Below are 20,515 nucleotides of genomic sequence, written 5' to 3'. Positions count from 1 at the left end.
CGACCAGCCAACTTCATAGGACTCTTCGAACGTTTCGGCATGACTACACTACTTTGCTTGGTGAGATTAACGCCAGTTTTCCCTGCCGTCAGTATTTTTTTTTACTTGTTCAGTGTGGCTTTGTGCACCACATGAGCTCAACCAGATGGTGAGAGAGGCAGCTGCCTTTGAGTTTGGGTGAGTTTCGGAGGCATTTTTTTTTCGTTGGTTTGCTGCTACTTTTACGCTGATCTCTCTGCCCGTAAAATTAACCAGAAACAACGCCATCTTCAATAATCATTAGCATCAAAGTGGTGGATGGATCACCGTCAAGCTTCCCCTGCCCAACCCCATCGATGGTTCGGCCAATTCGGCCACGGGCAAATGAACGGAAGATAGGAATCACAAGTACCAGCAGGGAGCTCTTAGGCAATGAACTGTGTAGCACGTCAGTAACACGGCACGGGCTGTAAAGCTTCCAAGGAGATCTCACTCGACCGCCACCAAATCGCACGTCTCAGCTAATGGGCGCGAAAAAGGCTTCACAGCACGCTCCGCCACTTGACGGCGAGCACAATGTGTATCTCCGCTTTCATTAAATTTTAATCCTCATTCTATTAAGCACCATTAAATTTAATAGTGCTTGGCACGTAAGCTCACTCACATATTCTGTCGTTGGTACATTTTTTGTTTTTGCTTGCTTTGTCTTGCCTGACTTGCTTGGTTTGCGTTTTCCCGATAGTTCCCCGAACTGTGCAGCCTTCGGGGCAAACGTTACAAGTAGGCAACCAGGAAGCAGGCTGCAAAAGTACTATCACTATCCTTCACCAGGCACGTTATCACGAAAAAGAGGTGGGGGGGGGAGGTTTTTGGTTCGTTTCATGGTTCATTGAACGAGCACAACATACACATATTTTACCCCGGACCGGTGCTGTTGAGTGACTTTCCCTGCTCCTTTTTTTTGTTGGCTGATGTTGGCTGTTGTGCGCTGATCATTTTGCTATTCAGCCGCCCAAGCGCGTCACAGGCAAGGTTTATTCCGGTCTTTATTCCGGTCAATCTTCCTGCAGGGTTTCGAAAAGGGTTCTTGTCTCGTATAACCTTGTGCAGCATCATCGTTATGGGTAGCCTTTGGCAAATGATCGGCAAATGCGATACACTTGCCAGCGTCGACAATGCTAGCAATAATGATAAGAAATCTAACCTTAGCTTCGGGTTGTTTGGTTCAAGTTCCTTTGGCAGTTAGATGAACATGGCCGAGTTGATACCTTTCTCTCTGACGAATGGCACAAAAAGAACGGTTCATTTTAGACTTCTTGGAAGAAAATATAACGGGAACACCGATTGGAAGGTTAAAAACTATTTTAAAATAATTGTAAAACTACAAATTAATAGCTAAAATACACATTCTGAAAACATGTTGGATTCTTTCAATCAGACATGTTGTGATAAAAGTATAGTTTAGTTATATCAAAAGTAAAATATGATGATTGGTTAGTTAAAATTGTTTCTAATGTTTTCTTGCGTAAACATTATTTTCATGATCTGTTTCAACTCCGAACCAGTCCCAACTTCAGCTCAAATAGAAATGATTCGTTCACAAACAAAACTTTACAAATATTTTGCTCTGCATAAACCTACATGAACCCACCATCTCTGATTTGTAAAGTGACCAAACAAGAGTAAAAAAATGTCCATAATACCGTTCGATAAGCCTATCCTGCCTTGGGACACACATTTAAATGGATCGTGCAAGACATCGCTCTAACGGAAACCAATCTGTACGGTGCGGTTGATAACGTATGCAAAATATCGAAGAATATGATCATGTGGCTCTGAAATACTGCGTGGCTTTTGTCAGATTCTATATCTGGTGTGTGGATTAGAAGGGAATAAAAGAGTTTTTAATGTTTGTCTTTTGATAAGAACTCACTTCCAGTTCAATGTAATATATACAATATTGTAACATATTGTGTTTGTGGGGAGTGAGTGTCTGTTTGTGCTGTTAAGTAAAGCATGCGTGATTTTGCAATATTTCGTCATATAGCAAACATTAATTTGATTAACTAAATACATTTTCTTTTCTTTTTATCTTCATTTTCTGTTTGCATGTATTTAGTTCATCAAATTAATGTTTGCTATATTATGAAATATTGTAAAATCAAGCATGCTTTACTGAAAAGCACAAATAGACACTCACTTCCCAACCCAGTGGCTAGTGACTAATTAATGTATCTGATAATACTTTGGTTTGATTTTCAAATTTATCTCATTAACGATACACCCGCTTTCCACCGAAGCGCGCAGCAATCAAATCATAAAATGGTTCGCAAAATTACGGCACACAGCACATGTCTTTCGGCGTCCGACAAGGCAAGACAATTCCGCTCAAAATTATGTTTATTCGCCCGACCGGAAAACTGCATTGTAGTGCTGCGTAATGAATTCCTGCAGGCCCGTGCCACGCACGAATGGTTTCTGCCATGCTGCTGCTGCTACTGCTACTGCTCCAGCAAACTGCTCAATATGCTTTACCACGGCCGCACGCTGTTTGTGGCGCGCGGTCCCGTGCGTTGGTGTTGGACATAATTAATTAGATGTCATTAATTCGAAACTGACCATTAAATATAAATATTGATTATCAAAGTAATGAATCTTTATTAAGAGTCCAAATTGTGCCACCCTGCCCTGTGCTGGTTGGCTGGCTGGTCGAGCGGTCGCACGCTGCCGGAACGGTGCAAATTCACCCACCATCCAGCCGGTCCTCGGAACAGAGGAATGTTCCCGGTTCTCGTTGGGCTCGGTTGTGGAAAGAATGTCATTTGTCAATTTCTGGTTTGACGCTATTGTTCTTCGAGACAGTTCGATCGATAGCGAACGCAACGATGTCGGCGGTTGGCAAATGTGTGTTTTTGAAGGCTCGCAACAGTACACACTCGATACCATCGTTTGGTGGGTGGGTGGGTGATGCTGCAAGGTTTTGAATATGGGCGTATTGATTAACATTGATGTGATTTGTTCGATAACTCCTCTAGAAACGTAGAACATCAAATTTTGATAAACGAAAACAACTAAAATGAAATTAGAAAGCCTAGTCATTTAGAAACAGCACAGTAGTTACCGATTTCAAGCCAGTGTTATCAAAGTGGCAAAAAATATTCAATTAGCAAAAAGCACATTATGTGGTTTTCGCAGTAAATGCTTAATAAGCACCGAAACCGAATTATGGCACAGAGATATCATGCCGTCCGTTTCGGCAGAATGTGCTGTCACGTAACAGTGCTCCGCCCCGAACCAATTTAATCACTGTTCATTAATCAAAGGCCCACTCTTCGGTTCGGTGTAATTGTAATGAATATTTTCACTGCTGCCAGCGTTCGGGCACAGAACGGAAACCGCAACCGTAGCTAAGGGATCCGATCCGGGCCAAAACGATTATTGGCTGGGAAAATTCACACAAAAAGCCGGGCCCGAACAATCGGTATCTATGAGTGGCAGCATATTTATGGTGCGCCATTTCAAGCGTTGCCATTCGCTTGCTGCTCTGTGAAACTTGTTAAAATCTATTCCTCCATTTCACACAGCCTAGTTTGCTCTGGCAAATCTCTGATTAAATCGAAAATGATCGTTCAATCTTACGGTGGAAACAATCTGTCATAAAATTTGTCAGCAAACTGAAAGCCGCCTGAAAGGGACATTCTTTTTCTAGTCGCATGCCACAGCGCCGCATCTCCAGTGTGCGTGTGATGCTCGCACAGAGTTTACATCTTAAATACAGCAAAACCCTAAGCAAGATGTTCGTGCGACGCTTGGTTTGATTTCACCCAAACTAAACCCAGTTGGAGTGAAATGTAACTACTGGTAGGGCTCGGGGGATGATGGAAAGCGAACCTTAACAGCGAAGCAAGACAGCGACGCGCAAAACGAAAAACAAAATCTTTGCTCAATCGCAATGACTGGCACGATTTTCCGGCCGAGTGAGTGTTCCGATTGACAGCAATGTAAAAGCAAAAACCCGGTGATGGAACGAGCAGGTCCGGAATGTTTTCAGCGCGCAAAACTGATGGAATTCGTACGCACAGGAAGTTGGACGGATAGTGAGCAGGGCAGCAAACATCTTTATGCGTACGCTCGTTGCTTGGTGTCCTCACAACTGCCTGTTTGGCCGGTGGTGGTGGTTTAACTTCAAACGCACGTAGAAACAAGGAGCGCAACAGAACGGTTCTAGCGTTTGCATGGCCATTTGCCTGCCAAATGATGGAACACACTTTCAGTAAGAGCAACGTTACGGCCGTACTTGAACGGCCTGGCTTAATCATTGGTCAGTTTCTCGAGGGGGTGTTGTTTGTTTTTTTCTCGTCTCTCGTTTCATTCGCCGCCTTGGCAACGGGTAACTGTGCAACCGAGCCCGTCCGGCCAGCCACGGCCTATGCTCATCACAATTCTTTGCGGGAAGATTAATTTGCTCCCGGGCATGCACTTGCTTCAATTTGGGTGAAAGTTATCTTTTAATTATTTCCTTTCTTTAGCCTCCCATTTGCTAGATAGGATCCTTTTCTAGTTCTTCACTCTAATAACTCCAAATGAACTGGCACTGGTTCTGTGCAAAACCCGCGCTGGCAACAGGGAAAGGGAGGGTTTGAGGAAGGTGGAAAGATGTACCAGTAACATTCCATACTATTTCTAGCGCCCGAAGGAAGAACGAAAGCACACGGCAAGACCGAATCACACAAAAGCGCTATGGCATTCCGAATAAATTCGGACAGAGCGCTTCCTACGTAGATAAGCCTGCATGCTGATGATGATGCTGACGATGGGAGGACGGGACGGGTGGTAGTGTTTCTTTATTGCCTCGAGGATTAGACACGATAGTAGTGTGCCGATTGTGGCTGAGAGGTTCGATGTGAAACCGCTGGGGTAAGAAGCAACGCCCTTGGTCGATTGCAAGGGGAAGTAGTGCCGACTGTGGGTCCTTAATTTGTACCCGGGTACAAGCACCAAGCACCAAATCGAAACGTACTACCCGGGCTGTGCCAGCAAGTGTCCGTATCTCGTCTGATTGACGCCTTTGGCTTTAATCAGGAAGTGTTGAGGATCAAGTTCTGAAGGGAGCCACAGCAACTGTTTCCGGGCTGTGGAAGCCCCGTTCCGTGCGGCACGTGATGCAACCGAGGCAGCTCACATACGGCCACGCTGCTCACATCTGGTGGCAGGCAAGATGGAAAAGTTTGCACTGATAAGGGAGTACTGAATTTGATTGGCTTATAATAGTGTTAGTGAACGGTAAGCTGTGACGCACTGGGCTTAAATAGTCAGTGGAAATGAAATCTAGGATTTGAATTCCAATCACACTGCTGACAGCAAATACGGCTTACGGCTAGGGAACGTCGTACAAGCTTGGTTTGAAGCAATGAGTCAGTGACAGCATTAACATTTGACGAACTTGTTGATGAGCGGCAGACTCGATCGAATGACAATTCTACCAAAAGCAACGCAGTTTGTGAATCTGGCCGTATTGCAAATCTACAAAGCGGTATGCAAAATGTATGAAATATTACCAGTTTTGGTTCTATTTGGTTTGGATTTGGCTCTATCTCAACATAAAACATGCAAAGTTTTCATCGCTTTATCGGTGTGTTTTACAACCCTTCGAAACCGAGCTGTCCTATCAAATACTTTCCCAAGCATTATTGTCCGAATAAAGATCGCACGATTCGTTAGACATTTTATTATTTTTACGGTAAAAATGGTAAAAACCGATCCCAAAACGATTGCCCGCTCCTAACAATGCGCTTACATTTCTTCCATTCGGCTGTACACACAACGAGAAATGGATTCCAGCTGTTCAATGTTCGATTGATGGTCATAATCATGTACGACACCGGGCGGGTGTTTTGGGGCGGTGGTGGACGATATCTTCAAAGCGTTTTCTGTGAACAGTTGTCCCGGACGAAATCGGCCATAAACCTATTGGGGTTCATGTTTTATATCGATACAGAGCGAAGAGCTATTTCTGCGAAATGATTTCTCCACTGCTATATTGCAGTACGCTGTGCCACTTTTCAGGAGTCTCTTCCCCTCCGATCTCTCATTCGCTCACGGCTCAAGTCGAACGGTTCGGGTATGGTAAAATTGGATATTTGCAAAAAGCCCCGGGAGCGATAGCGCATACAAGAGCACACGGGTGTGTGTGTATGTGTATGATGCAGTAGTGGATGGAAATGAAGAGAGAGCAAGAGAGAGAGAGAGAGAGAGAGAGAGAGAGAGAAAAACCCATACCCGTGGTGGAAGGATACGTCAAAAAGCGTAAAAGCATCGTCAATCATTTGCGCTACGCTGGCCTCGCAAGTTTTCAGCTGCAGGCAGACCGGCGGCGGCGGGAACACATTTGGGCACTACGGGCTAGTGTGCGCGCCGGTCTTGAGTGGCGGGTACCAGTTTCGTAAAATATTCCTCCATTTCTTCAACTTGACAAGTACAAAGCGAACGTTTTATCATCGAAGATGATGCAAGAGTGGAAAAGCAAGAATCCCTCTCGAATGCTTCTTCATATAAAAATGTATAAACTAAACCGTTCTGGTTTTTTCTTTCAACCGTCGCTGCAGGTTTCAGGACAGCCAAACCTCGTGCGCTTCGTTCTGCGTGCGATTGAGTGGATGAACTTTTTTCGTTCGTTTGGAGAAAATTGCACTTGTGCAAACTGAACAAGAGTGAATGGTGTAAACTATACCATACATTGCGAAATCTTTATGTTAGAATGGTAGAAGTACAATGCTTCATTTTATTGAGTAAGTAAAAATTCCACCGTGTTCGCAAAGTGTTGTAAAATAAAAATTAAATTTGGCTTAAGAACCAACACACTTGCCCAACAACTTTAAATGAGTAATTATTTCTTTATCAAAAGTGCATCCATTTAAAAAATTCAAATCCACAGTCTGGTCACGTGAACGCTATTGAATAAGCAAGAATGCAGACCACATTTTCGGTTAGACGTTCGCACCTCCCCTAGAGCAAGCTCGTTGCGGTTTGGCACCGCAACCGATTGTCCTATTTTTGAGATCGTCATCCAAGCCCTTTTTTTTGAAGCACAGCTCGTTGTCACATTCGACCCAACCGGCTGGCTGACGGAATGGCATTCCATCTTGCCCCGTCTTGGCAAGGACCAGGCAGGGTTCAGCGCCACCAAGCAGAGAATCACTCCGCCGCGGCACTGTTCCGAAACAGACAGCTCGGTTGGTTTACTCAATCGAGTGTGAAATCATATTTGCTAAACTTCGTCCTACGAGCCAACCGGGCCAACCAAACGGAGTTTCGTCACATTCCTGGCACAATCCCACAAAGCACAGGTAATTTCGTTTGGCGAATGCTGCTCAGCGCCTCGCCAGCAGTTGCAGTGGCCCCGTACTGGCACGGAGACGGTTGAGCATCTCCTTACGACCGTTTGTGAAACTTTTCTCATATCGTTTTCTATTTGCACCAGTTCTCCGGCAAAATAAGAGGGAGGTGGGCAAGGTTAGCGACAAAAATATGTATAAAAAAGTGCATACACCCTAGGGGTGGCTGTAACGATACCCGGTGCATCGTCCAAATTGTCACTCCCTTGACACCGATGGAGTTAACTTTTCGTTACGATTCGTGCTGTTCGCTTTTTATTCCTTTCCCGTGTATGGACCGGCAGCCATGTACGGTGTTTGGTAACTTTTAGCTTTTTGGAAACCAGGTGTAAAAGTGGTCTCGAATAAAGGCCACTAAAACAAAACCAGCAAAAACCTGAAACGACGAAAGCGTAACTGCTTTTTAATCGCAACAGCCCATCGATTTTAAGTTGAATGTTGACGAAATTTTCACAACTGTGATAATTGCAAACGGTGTTGGGCCGCACGCTACTGACGACACCTTGGCACAGTTGGTGACCGAAATGTGGTGCATCGTTAGATGCGCTTGTGTGAGAGCAATTAAAGTAGTTAGCTGGTAGATTAGCACGCCATACGTGAGCATTGTGAAATTCGTTTTATGTGTCGAAATCGTTTCCTGTCAAATGGTATTAACATATTGGGGACTTTTTTCTGTTATATAAACGTTTATTCCTTGATCGCAGTAAGAAACTTATTTAAATTACTTATTTTTTAAATCTCTTTACTTTATTTTACTTTACAACAAATTGTTCTGCCTTACTTTTTCAAGTGAATGTAAATCCCGTATTCCATTTATAAATATGCATCAGACTAATTTTCGTTTTGTTTTTATTTTTTAACGACTCAACCTTGAACCGTGCACAAATCAATTTGAAGTGCCACTCATCTACACTTCACTGAGCTTCGTCGCTGAAAGCCAGCGCTTTGCACAGCTATCGCTAAATTTTAACAGCTATAACATTGATTCCGGACTACAGGCTGCACCAGCTGGCATGGGCGGTGTAACACCCGAGCCAGCATCGTGAATGGTCGGAAATGGGCTCATTATTTTAATGACTTCGATTACGGAACTCAAGCACTTTGGAAGTGCTGCTACCGTGCGATGGTGCTGCTTTCGCACCACCAGTCACTTACCATCATTTACCAAATGATTTAATTCTTGTCGAGGATGGTCGAGAGACGATTTTAAGTCGCTTATTTCAAGCAGGATTTCATCGTCAAGTGCATTGCCAAATTTAATGAAAATAAAGGAACGATTCCTTTTTCGCAAATAAGCTGTCTATTACAAAGAGTACCGCTTATTATACTTCAACGGAAAAGCTTGCTGGTGCAAGAAATGAGCTTTGAAAGTTTTGCGTGGAGCTTGATAGTAGTTGTTTCTTATGTTTAAATGACAACATATAATATATTGTAACATATTCAGTGATGTTACCAAGATAGTTGTACAGGTTATTCAATGTAATCGTTGTCAAACTGTCTATTTACTAGCTCATCAAGAGCTAAGCATTTAAGTCTTCGTAACTACTCGCTAGAAGTAAGATAGCTTCGGCCAGAGCAAAGCTGGGGTAGGACAAAACTCAGATCGCTCCAACAATCAAGACCTAAGCGTGCCGCTTACCTTTCGCAATCAAAGCACATATTAAAAATATAAAACAGATTCCACCCATCCTAAAACCATCTGCCAGTAAGCAGGCAGATAATACCAATGAGGCGCAGATGAAAGTAGTATTAGAACAGATGCATTCCGTCCCAGCCTGACCCATATAAGAAATGAAATGCATAATCTCTGCCAGACCGAATGAAAAAGTAATGCTCAACAACAACCTAAAAAAATGCTTGCTCCAGTATCGTAGCTAGCGCACGCTTGCATACTGCCCGCTATACCGGATGCAACTTTCTTCCGTTGTTACGATGCGCTATGACTTTTATGAATTTTAAATTAGCTTGATAATCTGGCATTTGTCGGCTTATGGTCATGAACACGGGTACACGGCCAGGAATGCAACTGCACCACGCAGAAATCAGGAACATAGGATTGCAACTCCGCAACCATGGCTATGGAAAGGGGGTTTGGTAGCTGGGAAAAGGGAAAAGCATGGATAAAGTATTTCAGAAGTAAGAAACTCATGTATAAGAAAATCTTTTGATGCCACCACAAGCAATGCGCAAGCAAACGAAAGGGACGGATGAAAGCAACGGCTCCCACACACTTGGAGGACTTTGCTTCCGTCACAGGATTCTTTTGTAGAGAACTTTCCCACACCGCTGATCCCACAGTCGAGAAACTGTGCACTCTCCCTCTTTCTCTTCTTCTCTCTCTTATTCAAGCCCGATTCAAGCACGGTTTCTATCACTTCTCAAGACTTCCACTCCCGGGGGTTGATTGTTTCAAAACACTGCAGATGCTAAATGCAGAAGCTCGCTGTCGGAAAGTTAGATGCAGTTGCTTGAGCTGAAAGCCGTGTAACTTTAATGGGATTCCGGGCTGCGATTTTCATACGTCTCTTTCAAATCAGACAGCTCTCTGCAGGTGCAGGCAATCTCGTGCATGTATTGCTAAATTATGTAGTGTATCTTCGCGGGCTGTGTTTTTTCTTTCACATGTAATATGAAGAAACCATTTTCGCAAGCGAAACGTTCCACCCCAATATGTCAAGTGAAATTGGTTAATTGTTTTATCGTCTTTGACCATAATATTTGACATTTGTGTAATACACAATTATGAATAATGCATGGCTTCTTATTTAATACGACTTCTTCTTCTTCTTATTTGGCGCAACAACCGTTGTTGGTTAGTCATGGCCTGTCTGTTCCATCTGGGTCTGATATGTCTGGGATTGGTTATCTGTGACATATCAATTACTCATATTAATTACTCATAGAATTGCCAGTCCAACGTATGAGGGCATGATCCATATGAGATTTGAATCCATGACGGGCTTGTTATTAAGACGTTCGAGTTGACGACTCTATTACGGGACCGCTCGAAATAATGGTAATAAAACATATTAATTTTGTTTCTATTTAAATAAAAATGTTGTACTACATTTTCATTTTCATGTAACATCTGTTAAATATTGCTCCACCATATAATATTTATTCTTGCTGCCCAAGACATTCAACTTCTACTGGGTACTAGAATAGTGTAAAAGTGCTGTATGGGACAGTTGTAACACTGATTATACTCTAAATTACACAAATTCCACCACATTCTGATTCTCATTTCCGGCTGTCTCGTTCGTTTTTGGTAGTAATTCAATAGCAACCCCAGACTGGTGCTGCTCCATGAACTAAACTTGTGGAAAAGTCGAAGCCACAACAGAATGTATCGAAAATAAAATGTAAGAAAATTCCAATTGCAATAACATCGGTGAATGCACTTCATTCCCAATGAATGCAGCACGATGACAAGCAAACATATTAGCTATATTCCGAAAACTTGAAACATTCTAACATGAAAGAAGATCAAATTCAATACAATACATGAACCATGTTTCAATAACTGTCGCTGGAAGATGTCGATGAGAATGTGAAAAGTTTTTGCAACTTCAAAAAGGGTCAACCATGTTTTCATACGAACGAAAAGTCATGCAATGATGTGAATGCTGAAAATTCTGTTCCAAAAGAACTGCTTTGAAACCGTTCCATGTATGAGAAATTCGTTATTGGGTAATGTCCTGCTTCAGTCGTACATTCAAATGAAAAATGCTGAAATGAATCCAGAAATCAACACGACCGATTGAAAACCAATATCAATACTTTTCTATTAGTAGCCAATTTCTACGTTTAATATTACGAATGACCATAACAGCACTTTAAAAACTGGTTCATAAATAAATGCTTAGTGATCAGGTTTTTTTTTTGTTTGTTAAAGCATTCATCAGCATCAAATTTAATGAACCAATACTTTCATTCGTGTTTTTGTCCATCGTTTCAGTTTGCCTTCCCCCGTACGCTTTTATCAAACTGCCAGCACAATTTTGCATATTTTCAACCCCGAACGTGCAGCACCGTATTCCGTTTTTCGTCGAATCGATGCCGCAATGAAAAGAGATTAAAATCGGTAATTTAATTATGACGAATTTTTAGCTCTTTTTAAACAGATCGCCAGGACCACCGGTAAAAACACGGTGTATTACTACCGTGCACTAATAATCGCACCGATGTAGGCAATCGATTGGTATTTTGAATAAATGCATCCTTCGCAACGGTTCGACCAGACAACACCAGTGGGGACCAACAAAAGCGAAAAAAAAGGAAAACCGACACACTATATTGCTGTTGCTACGTCCACTCCCATAATTGTGCAACCAGAAGGATAGAGCGAGAGAACAATAGCACAATAAAAAGCACCAATTTAGCTCGTGAGGTGAGGCTTGTGTTGCGGGTGTGTATGCATATATTCGAATGGGTTTATCATGATGGAAAATTTAAACGATTATCGATTGCCTGAGAAAGCGGCAAATTGGATTAATGGGTATTGTATGGCCATTGAAATGTAGTGCGCTAAATTACACGGCCCGCACAGGTAAAAGGGTCGGTATGTAAGCTTTGAATTTTTTTGAAAATGAAAATTATAAACAATCAATGTACGGTGAGATTTGGAATATAATTTTGTACAACGCTTTTGAACAATGTAACACGACAAAAGAATTTGTGCACCCTTGATTATGCTCTAACATAATGCACGCCAATCAAGGTAAACTGAAAACTTGTCCGGTAACTTGTTGTTGAAACTTTTTACATGTAAGCAATTTTCTCGCAACAACTTGTTTCGAGTTGCTTGCTGCCCTTTCGGAAAAAGCAATTAGAAATATTTCGTCTAAGCCCCATCCATCACCGTACAACATCGTTTTCTAGCTCATTTTTAAATGAATGAAATTTTCACTCGTGCTAAGGTTCGGGTTTGGTTAGTTGTTGTCGTTTTTTTTAACTTCCTCCAGTAATTTAGTGGCCGTTTGCACGGAGCAAATCTGCAAGATGGTTTTCGCTGCAAGCCCACACGCTACAAACTCCAGCTCCCCCCCTCCCTCCATTCCCCCTGCTCCCTTCCGGTGGAGTAAATTTTGCTTCTCCACCACATAAATCTCCGCCGGCGAAAGGGACTGCCAAGGGTTTAGCACCTGTTTCCATTCCGGGAACCTTCCGTGCGCGAAAAATCCGAAAGCATGCTGAAAAGGTTTATCAACAGCCGCCAGCAACATCCAATCCTTTTCAAAATAATCCCACCCTACCGTTCCGGCACCATTGGCACCACTTGTGGCAGGGCTGGGCGAACGCATTGAGGGGAAACTGTGCAAATCGTCCATACCATCAAATGGTGGTGGTGGTGAAAGCATACTTTCTAACCTCATAAAATTTATCAACTCGCAGCCAAACCCGACGCTGCTGGATTCGTCTTCTTCGTTGATGGTAAAGTGTTAGTGTTTTTTTTTGTTAGGTGTTGTTGCTTCTGTTGCTGACTGTTCGTTCCGGATCCCAAGCGATGTTACCTTCGTTCCACTAAATAAACCGGCTACGATTATACTGCCACAATATTTCACAAATAAATGTTTGGTGAGCATCCTAATGAGTGCGAAAACCCGTGATGTGCTATACATTACACGGTGAGAGAAAGCTTGATGGAAACAATAATGATAAAAAAGAATCGTTGAACCCAAATCTTAATTTTTGTTCTTCAGAGGCAAATACTAGAGGAGCATTGCAAATGGTCACAAAACTATCTACAAAACAAATAAATTTTAGTTTAGTTTTACATATTTCATCCACAAAATGACGTTAAACAATAATATCAGCGATAAATAATGTGTAGCAATAAATCTCAAGTTGTGTAAAACACAGAATAAATCATGCCCCATTTTCATACACTATCGGTTAAACGCCATGTTGTATTAACGAGCGCATCATGCTCGCTAGAATTCACAAATCGACATGATAATATTAATATCTTCAATATCAGTGCTTCGCTATTCTTTTAATGTGTCTGTAGCCGCAATAAGAATAATTTATTGTCCCTCTCTCAACTCCCCCCATTGCATCGTAAAGCACACAAAGCTCCCACATTTTTGCGTCGCTCGTCGGGCACAATAAAATCAACCGTATGGAATATTATTGCAGCACTGGAATACCAATCACTGTATACCGTGCACCTTATGCTAACGATACGCTGCTTCCGCACGCTGGTAGATACTTGCCCAAGATGGATGGCTTAAAACGTGGCACAGAACCGTGGGGTAATGGAAAACGACAGCACGGTGCACAAATCTTTGATGAAAGATGAAAGTCTGATAGATGCAAAAAAGATGGAAACATGGGCGACCGCTTCAAATAAACAGACAGATAGAGAGAGAGAGAGTGATGGCGTTGAGTAGAGCGGATCGAAACACGGATCGAGATGGATTGCCCAAGTTGATTGAAAAGTATCAGATAAACCACCGGTCCCGTCCGGTGTCGGTCTGAAGCTGAAACACTTTATGCCGATCGAGAGCGAGTAGGCAAACAGGGGGCAGGGATTTTTTTTCTATTTCCGCCATCTATTGCCGGTTTGGTGTGTCGCTGGTTTCGGAATGGAAAAGTCCATTTTCTGTTTTTATGTTGTCGCCCATTTCATCTTTTGGCAAGTGCTGAAGTGATAAGAGTAGTCCAAAGGGAATGTTGGACTGTACGGGCATTTTTTGTGGTTATGCTTTATCCTAAGGCTAGCGCTGGATTGATGACAGTGGGTCATATTTAAGTTACTTAGCCATGGATGATGAAATTGGAAACTCTATACAATTGAATAAGCTGTAGATAGCTGTCTTGGTTATAAGGTACATTATTGAATTGTTTGTTTTGCTTGTATGAATAAATTGAATTGCATACAAATGCCATCTTGTAGCCAAATCTGGTCGTAATTTTTTTTAAATGTATGTATTCTTTCTATGCATGTCAAAAATCTTATACTTTTGCATAATTTTTAAAGTTTTTCTGAAAATAGTCAGTACTTTCATTAAAATGATAATAAAACATTTTTTTCAAGGTACTAGCATGTCTAATGCTAACAGTCAACTGATCAAAGTTGTGATACAATCCAGATAATAGACCTGCAAGTGAAATCTCCATAGTAAGTAATTCCATTCAAATAGCAGTATGTCTTCACGACATTCCATACCTTCTTAGCAACTACTCCCCGATGGTTGCGGCAAACAGAACGTGGCTTGCTTTGCTTTTACCGAATAGGTTGACCGCTAACCTTCGACATAAGGGCATGCACCCAAGGTACGGGGAAATAACTGCCAGATGCCGTCACTGGGAAGGTCTTGCGTCAATAAATTAATATTCAACTAACAGCAGTTGTTTATGCGAGTTAGTGAATAGTTGTCATTACTTAAGCTAACACTGCTTCGCCATTTTCCTGAAGGATTCCACCGGCCCCGAGTCACGTGAGCCGGACAAAGTCAGTACGACAGTTGGTCGACCGCACTGAAACCGCACGTATGCATAGACCAACGTCGCGAGTCTGGTCGTTGCTAAAGTCTTTACCCATCGTTGGTCGTAAACATCCAAACTCCAGCACACCAACACTCTAACGAGCACTCCTGCCGAGATCTGCCACCAAAGCTCGCTCCACTGCCGCTTTGCCGTACAACTTGCGAAGCGGTTAATAATTGAAACAGCCTTGTTAACAATACCTTCGCCAACGAAGACCAACCTGTTCCCCCGTTCGATGAGGCCATAGTGCGTTGGCAATACAAAGATTCCTTGTCACTTCTAGAAGTGCCTCCTTTCATTCCACCGTACGCCACAGTCCTACTCCATGCTCGTACATTTTACATGCAGAACGGGCGAGCTTTTACATACGCCGGGCATATTATCCACGAGAGACGGGTGCGAGAGCACATTGCAAAATTCAAATCAATTAACCCAGAGTAAATATGCTCCCGCCGAATGGGACGTTAATTTTGTCATGCATAATGGATGCCGGCAGCAATAGAGGGAGTAAGGGGGAGTGACGCCACAAATGTCGGGGAGGTTCAAGCGGAAGTATAGCGCAGGTAATAGCCATCACGAAGTCAGATGGAAATTTAGTATATAATTTAAATTCTAACATACGCACTGAAGCAAGTACTTCCGTTTAAAGCCAAATTAAATTTTCATCATTTGCAAGCAAACTGGCAGATGGGAGTTTGCAAGAATTGAATTTTACATCCCAATCAACGAGACGAGACGCCATTGAGTAATGGCGTTTTTTGAAATCATTTTTGAGGCGTTTTTTTTGTGCTAAGAGGGGAAATAAAAACGATTTACCGAAAATGTAATTGCTTTTTTCATACGTTTTCCCCTTTCTGGCGAAAAATGATAGTTTTCGATCATTCGCTCGTGAACAAAAGGGTAAGATGACCCTGGTGAAGCTTCATTTATCATAAATAGTTTATCATTGCTCTTCGGAACACCCACACACACACACACACACACACTGCATCAAGGATGCTTGGCGATGAGACCATCGCATGGATTGCAATTTCCATTTCCTTAAGGACCTGCAGCTACATCCCACCTTCAGCTTGATGGTGGCATGATGAATGGAGCCACTTCTTGAGTGGAGTAAACGAATGCGGGAAAACTACGTTAGGCAAAATGATCGTCAGGTGGCACTCCAGTTGATATGGCAGACATAACCGGATGGATATAAACTTCCTGCTACGGTCACTGCCAGTAACGGTTCCATTCCGCTGGGGGGCATATCGCGAGGCTTATCCTGGGGGTTATGCTTTTCAGCGGCCCACTTTTGCCCATCCCCACCACCCGAGAAGTAGGGACCCGAGTTCAAGTTTTACGATGAATTATGAAACCTGCTAACAGCATTGCGAGGTTAAGTGAAGAAAAGTTGTGTTTTTTTGCTGTTGTTATGTATGTCTCCACATTCCACAACCCCCGTTCTGCACCGTGTACCTGCCCCGGTCAGGTCTGTGTCATGGTTGGCACATTCATTTCTCATCACGACGCCCGGAAACACGGGTTGCTCGGTTTGAAGCCAGGGCGAACCTGTGGCTTCCCGGGATTCAGCTCCCACGCTGATCCCATCACTCTAACGTCGTGTGCGCGAGTCCATGCAAGCTTATGCATAAGGATATATTGTGACAGGTGAAGAATCATCATCATCACTCCTGCACGCGTCTATCTAGAGGATGACACTTTTACGTGTTTTGTTCGAGCCGGAATGTGACCTCTTTCCCGACATCGTGAGCCTTCCAGAACGTTCTGTGCTCAGCTGCGGAAGTGTGCTAGTGTCGAGCAATCGTCGAGAATAATAATGTTCAAGTGCTTTCATCGGGCACGAGTGAAGAATGTGCAGAAAAATCTATTCTTCCATAAATGACGAGCAACGGTGTACCGGTCAACAGGTATGAAGCTTTTGCATAGAGAAAAGCATGCAAATAAACCATTTTTGTAATATCAGAGACTATTTGCATTCGAAAATAGTTATAACACTTTTTAAGGCATATTTTTCCTTGAATCCATAAACTATTGTTTATCATTTTTATCTTATTTTTATATAACTAATTGAGTAATATCCTCCTAAATACTATCTAAAACAAAATGGAACCCTGAAATCAACAGTATTAAAAAAATACACAAATACACTCTCAATGAAAACCTTCTTCATCTTCATTTTTCTTACGAAGATATCATTAACCCTTTCGCAAAGTCCCGGGCTGGAATAATCTAAAAAGGAAGTGGCCGGGCCACAGCTCTGCCCGTTTATGTACCGTTAAGAGTGCGTAAATATAAATTGTCAAGATTAACTTTCCCATTATCTCCGTCTGCCTTCGATCGTGTCCCGTGGCGATTAGCTGAACGAAGAAATTAGGACAGTTGGTGCAAAGACGGCGTAGCGTTGGCGCTGGCACGTTACCTTACAAATGGCTGCCCGGTTTTCGTCCGTAACTGAAGCAGTGGCACCATCCTATCGTTGTGTGCGGGGTCAAATTTGACAGTCGTAAAAATTTAAAACTCCGATTTAGCCCACGGTGTCTAATTGACTTTATGCGACTTCCCTCTTTGCAATTTGGTGGGCTATGGTGAAAACTTCCCCTCAGCAATTGCTGCGAGTGTCAACCAATGCTTTGACAATTTGTGGTAATTCAACCCTTTTTCTGGTTGTTGCTTTTATCCTTTCCCTGTCTCTGTCTGTTTCTAACTGGAATTGTTTTGTCTCTTTCTTTGATTACGTTTACGGAAGGAAGTAGCTTAATCGTTTTATATTGTAGCAGGTGAAAGTGTTGAATAACCTTATAAATTTTCGTGAACCTTAGCCTTTTCAAATTAAACCGTAAAGGTGTTCATTGCTGTCAATCAGTTTATTTCATCATTTGATCTTTCCTAGGTTGTGTATTTATCAAAACAAAATAGCGAGAAAATATATAACTCGACTTTGTGTCCTATAAAATACAACCGATTTCATTAGAAATAATTTTTAAATTTCGAAAATTTTGAAAAAAATTGAAGACCATCTTTCAACAAAAAAAGGTTTTTGAAGGTTTGTTTGCTAAGGAACTTAAACAAAATATTTAGGCATAGCAGCTTATCTTATCTTGCCCTTAGTTGTATTTATTTAGGCTTTCATAGCAAACTGCGTAAAACGAACATGTTTGATCGTGTTCAGCGTTTTTTTTTTTTTTTTTAAAAATGAAAGTCAAATATTTTAGCTACATTAAATTTATGTGTTAGTGATAGTCGCATTAATCATGATTACTTATCGAAAAGATTAAACATGATATTGATAAGTAAATGTTTGTTCATAATACATTACATACATTACATTATGTACATTAATACATTACATACAAATAGGAATTAATATTCTAACGGTGAACTAGAAAGAAAAGTCTGTTAATTATAACAATCATTAACATTGTTTAGTAACCAGTACTCCATAAAATATCAGTTTCAGCCTCTGAATAATAGAGCATAAGTTTAAAGCAAAACATGGATGTCTACTAGTGTTTCATCCGTTTTGATTTGAACAATGAAATACTGTTGTTTTCCATTATTTCAACCAACCAATTGATCTAAGAAAATCTCGATGACTTAACAAGCGTACCCAATTCGCTCCCCAAAACAGTAAGGCAGTTGCGTTTCCATTTCATACGGTTTCACTTTCCAATCAATCTTATAACAGCTCATTTTTCTTCCCTTCATTCGCACAGTAATGCTTAAAAAGCTTTTCTTTGCCACCCACCGCTCGTGCCAATGCCAGAGCCGCTAGGCACCTGCCAGGTAAACTCTGTTCATGACTATCTCTGAGTCTGTTGGTATTTTCCCGTAATTCCACGTAGCATCTGAAAGCTGGATCAAACAAGAAAATCTAGGTTAAAAGGTGCCCCAGGAAAGGAAAACGATCTGCCCGGAAAGGAATAAAAAAGTTTACTCTACCCAGTGCTGCTACACAGCCGTGGAAGCACCACATAGGAAGGACCTACAGGGAATGGGGCACGAATGGCAGTACACCTTGGAAACGTCAACAAGTTCTCAATCAATCATTGTTGGCCAAGTGTGTGATAAGCTTTTTTCGTCCAATTTCTTCAGCTACCTGACGACACTCGGCGCTAGCATCCCACTTCACTTCAACACGTTCAGTTGATTCATTCATCAAACACGGAGCAACAAACTGACAAACGAGCAAACGAACGAATATTGGAAGGGCCGCAACAAACATTTCGCGTTTGTGTTTGTTCGATTGCTGCACAGTTCTATCACCCGAGAAAGATTTTGCCGTGGATGACTTGTGGTATGGTACGTCTAGAACAAATAGTACTAAAGAAGGGCGAGGAGCAATCTCGGTATGTTTGTTTATAGTTTAAGATATAATACGATTGTTTAGATACTGTTTGGCAAAAGATCCAAAATAGATAGTCGAATAAACAAGGATTTTCAGATTTTTGTAACTACACTGTTGCACCTAAAGACGAGTAATTCCAACAAAATACAATAATAAATAATAATGAATATGCATTGAAAACATACCATGTTTTTCCTTATCCACTGCTGCCTGCTGCAACCCGGAAGTATATTGCACAATAATAATGTTGATCACGACCAAACAAAACGCTTGGTTAACTATGTTGCGTTTCATTTTTCGTCGCATTTTCATCATCACCACTTTGCTATGTTTGCATCACTTTACTGCTCATTTACAACATCATCATTCGGCACAACGCTCCACGAACCAGTACACTTCAGCACTAACACAAAGAATGCCACCGACAGGATGCATTCTTCCCGTACCATTCAAACTGCACATTAGCACAATTCACTCTTGAAGCATTCTTGTGGCAAGTAGTGCCACCAACCTGTACTAACTTTTATTTTAAACATTAATAATCACTCTTAATGTAACTCACTTTTCCGGTCACAAAACAAGCACAATCTCGTTCACCTGACACTGAAATAGTTGCTTTCTCGGTTTGCCTTAAAAAAAACTCCACCTCCATTCATAAATGGAACAGCAATGATCTGCCACGGGTAGCCGACCACAAAGTCAATGCTTGAAAGAAGATTAGGTTTTACGCTCCGGGATTCTTAACACAGTGCTCCCTTTTTCCTTTTCCCTAAGGAGCGCTCGCAGAAAGTATAACGTTCGTAAGGCGAATAACGTCAGAGACGCCTGGCTACGAGTTATCCCTTCTTTTCATGGCACAAAGACGATGCTTTCACTCGCGCGAGATAACGGTAAGTTGGTCAATGAGTTTATTACACTTTTGCTGTCGATTTCCACTTGTCGGTGTAAAACTTACTGTAGCGTGAACGATCCTGTTAGAGCAGCCGAGTGCTTTCTTAGCAAGCTCCATTTTGCGGTGGCTCACAACTGTTCGCTGCACAACATCTTATCACGCTGTCACCAGTCGCCAGCTAATGGTTTCATAGGCTTTAGACTTTAGGGTGGCGATTTCGAATCGATAAATTATTGCTTTCCAACAGTCCGTTGTGCCATCCCGTGCCAGCCCCAGCACTGTCGTGTCCACCTGCAAAGGAAACAATGTAAGAAAAGGAGGAAAAAGTGATATGAGTTAGGGGTTCGCCGAAAGGAGATGGAAAAAATTGAAACTTGAATTATGGTCCACTGGTTCAAGCCAAACGAT

General features: G+C 42.0%; 2 protein-coding genes across 6 annotated transcripts in view; both read right to left on the bottom strand.

Moving 5' to 3' along the window:
* The window catches only part of LOC120957747 (uncharacterized), a 457,854-nt gene that overhangs the window by 365,245 nt on the left and 72,094 nt on the right, over window positions 1-20,515 (bottom strand). The gene's annotated exons all lie outside the window — the stretch shown is intronic.
* LOC120957032 (neural cell adhesion molecule 1-like) overlaps window positions 1-20,515 on the bottom strand; it is a 200,624-nt gene that overhangs the window by 119,494 nt on the left and 60,615 nt on the right. For all 5 annotated transcript variants that reach the window (XM_049608386.1, XM_040378954.2, XM_040378953.2 and 2 more), the window contains exon 3: window positions 19,401-20,398. In XM_049608386.1, the coding sequence (XP_049464343.1) occupies window positions 19,401-19,530 (130 nt within the window). In that variant the 5' untranslated portion in view covers window positions 19,531-20,398. The remainder of the gene's footprint in view (window positions 1-19,400; window positions 20,399-20,515) is intronic.

This window comes from Anopheles coluzzii, chromosome 3 (assembly GCF_943734685.1).
Source record: "Anopheles coluzzii chromosome 3, AcolN3, whole genome shotgun sequence".
Taxonomy (NCBI): Eukaryota; Metazoa; Arthropoda; class Insecta; order Diptera; family Culicidae; genus Anopheles; species Anopheles coluzzii.
This window is presented reverse-complemented; position numbering and strand designations above follow the sequence as displayed.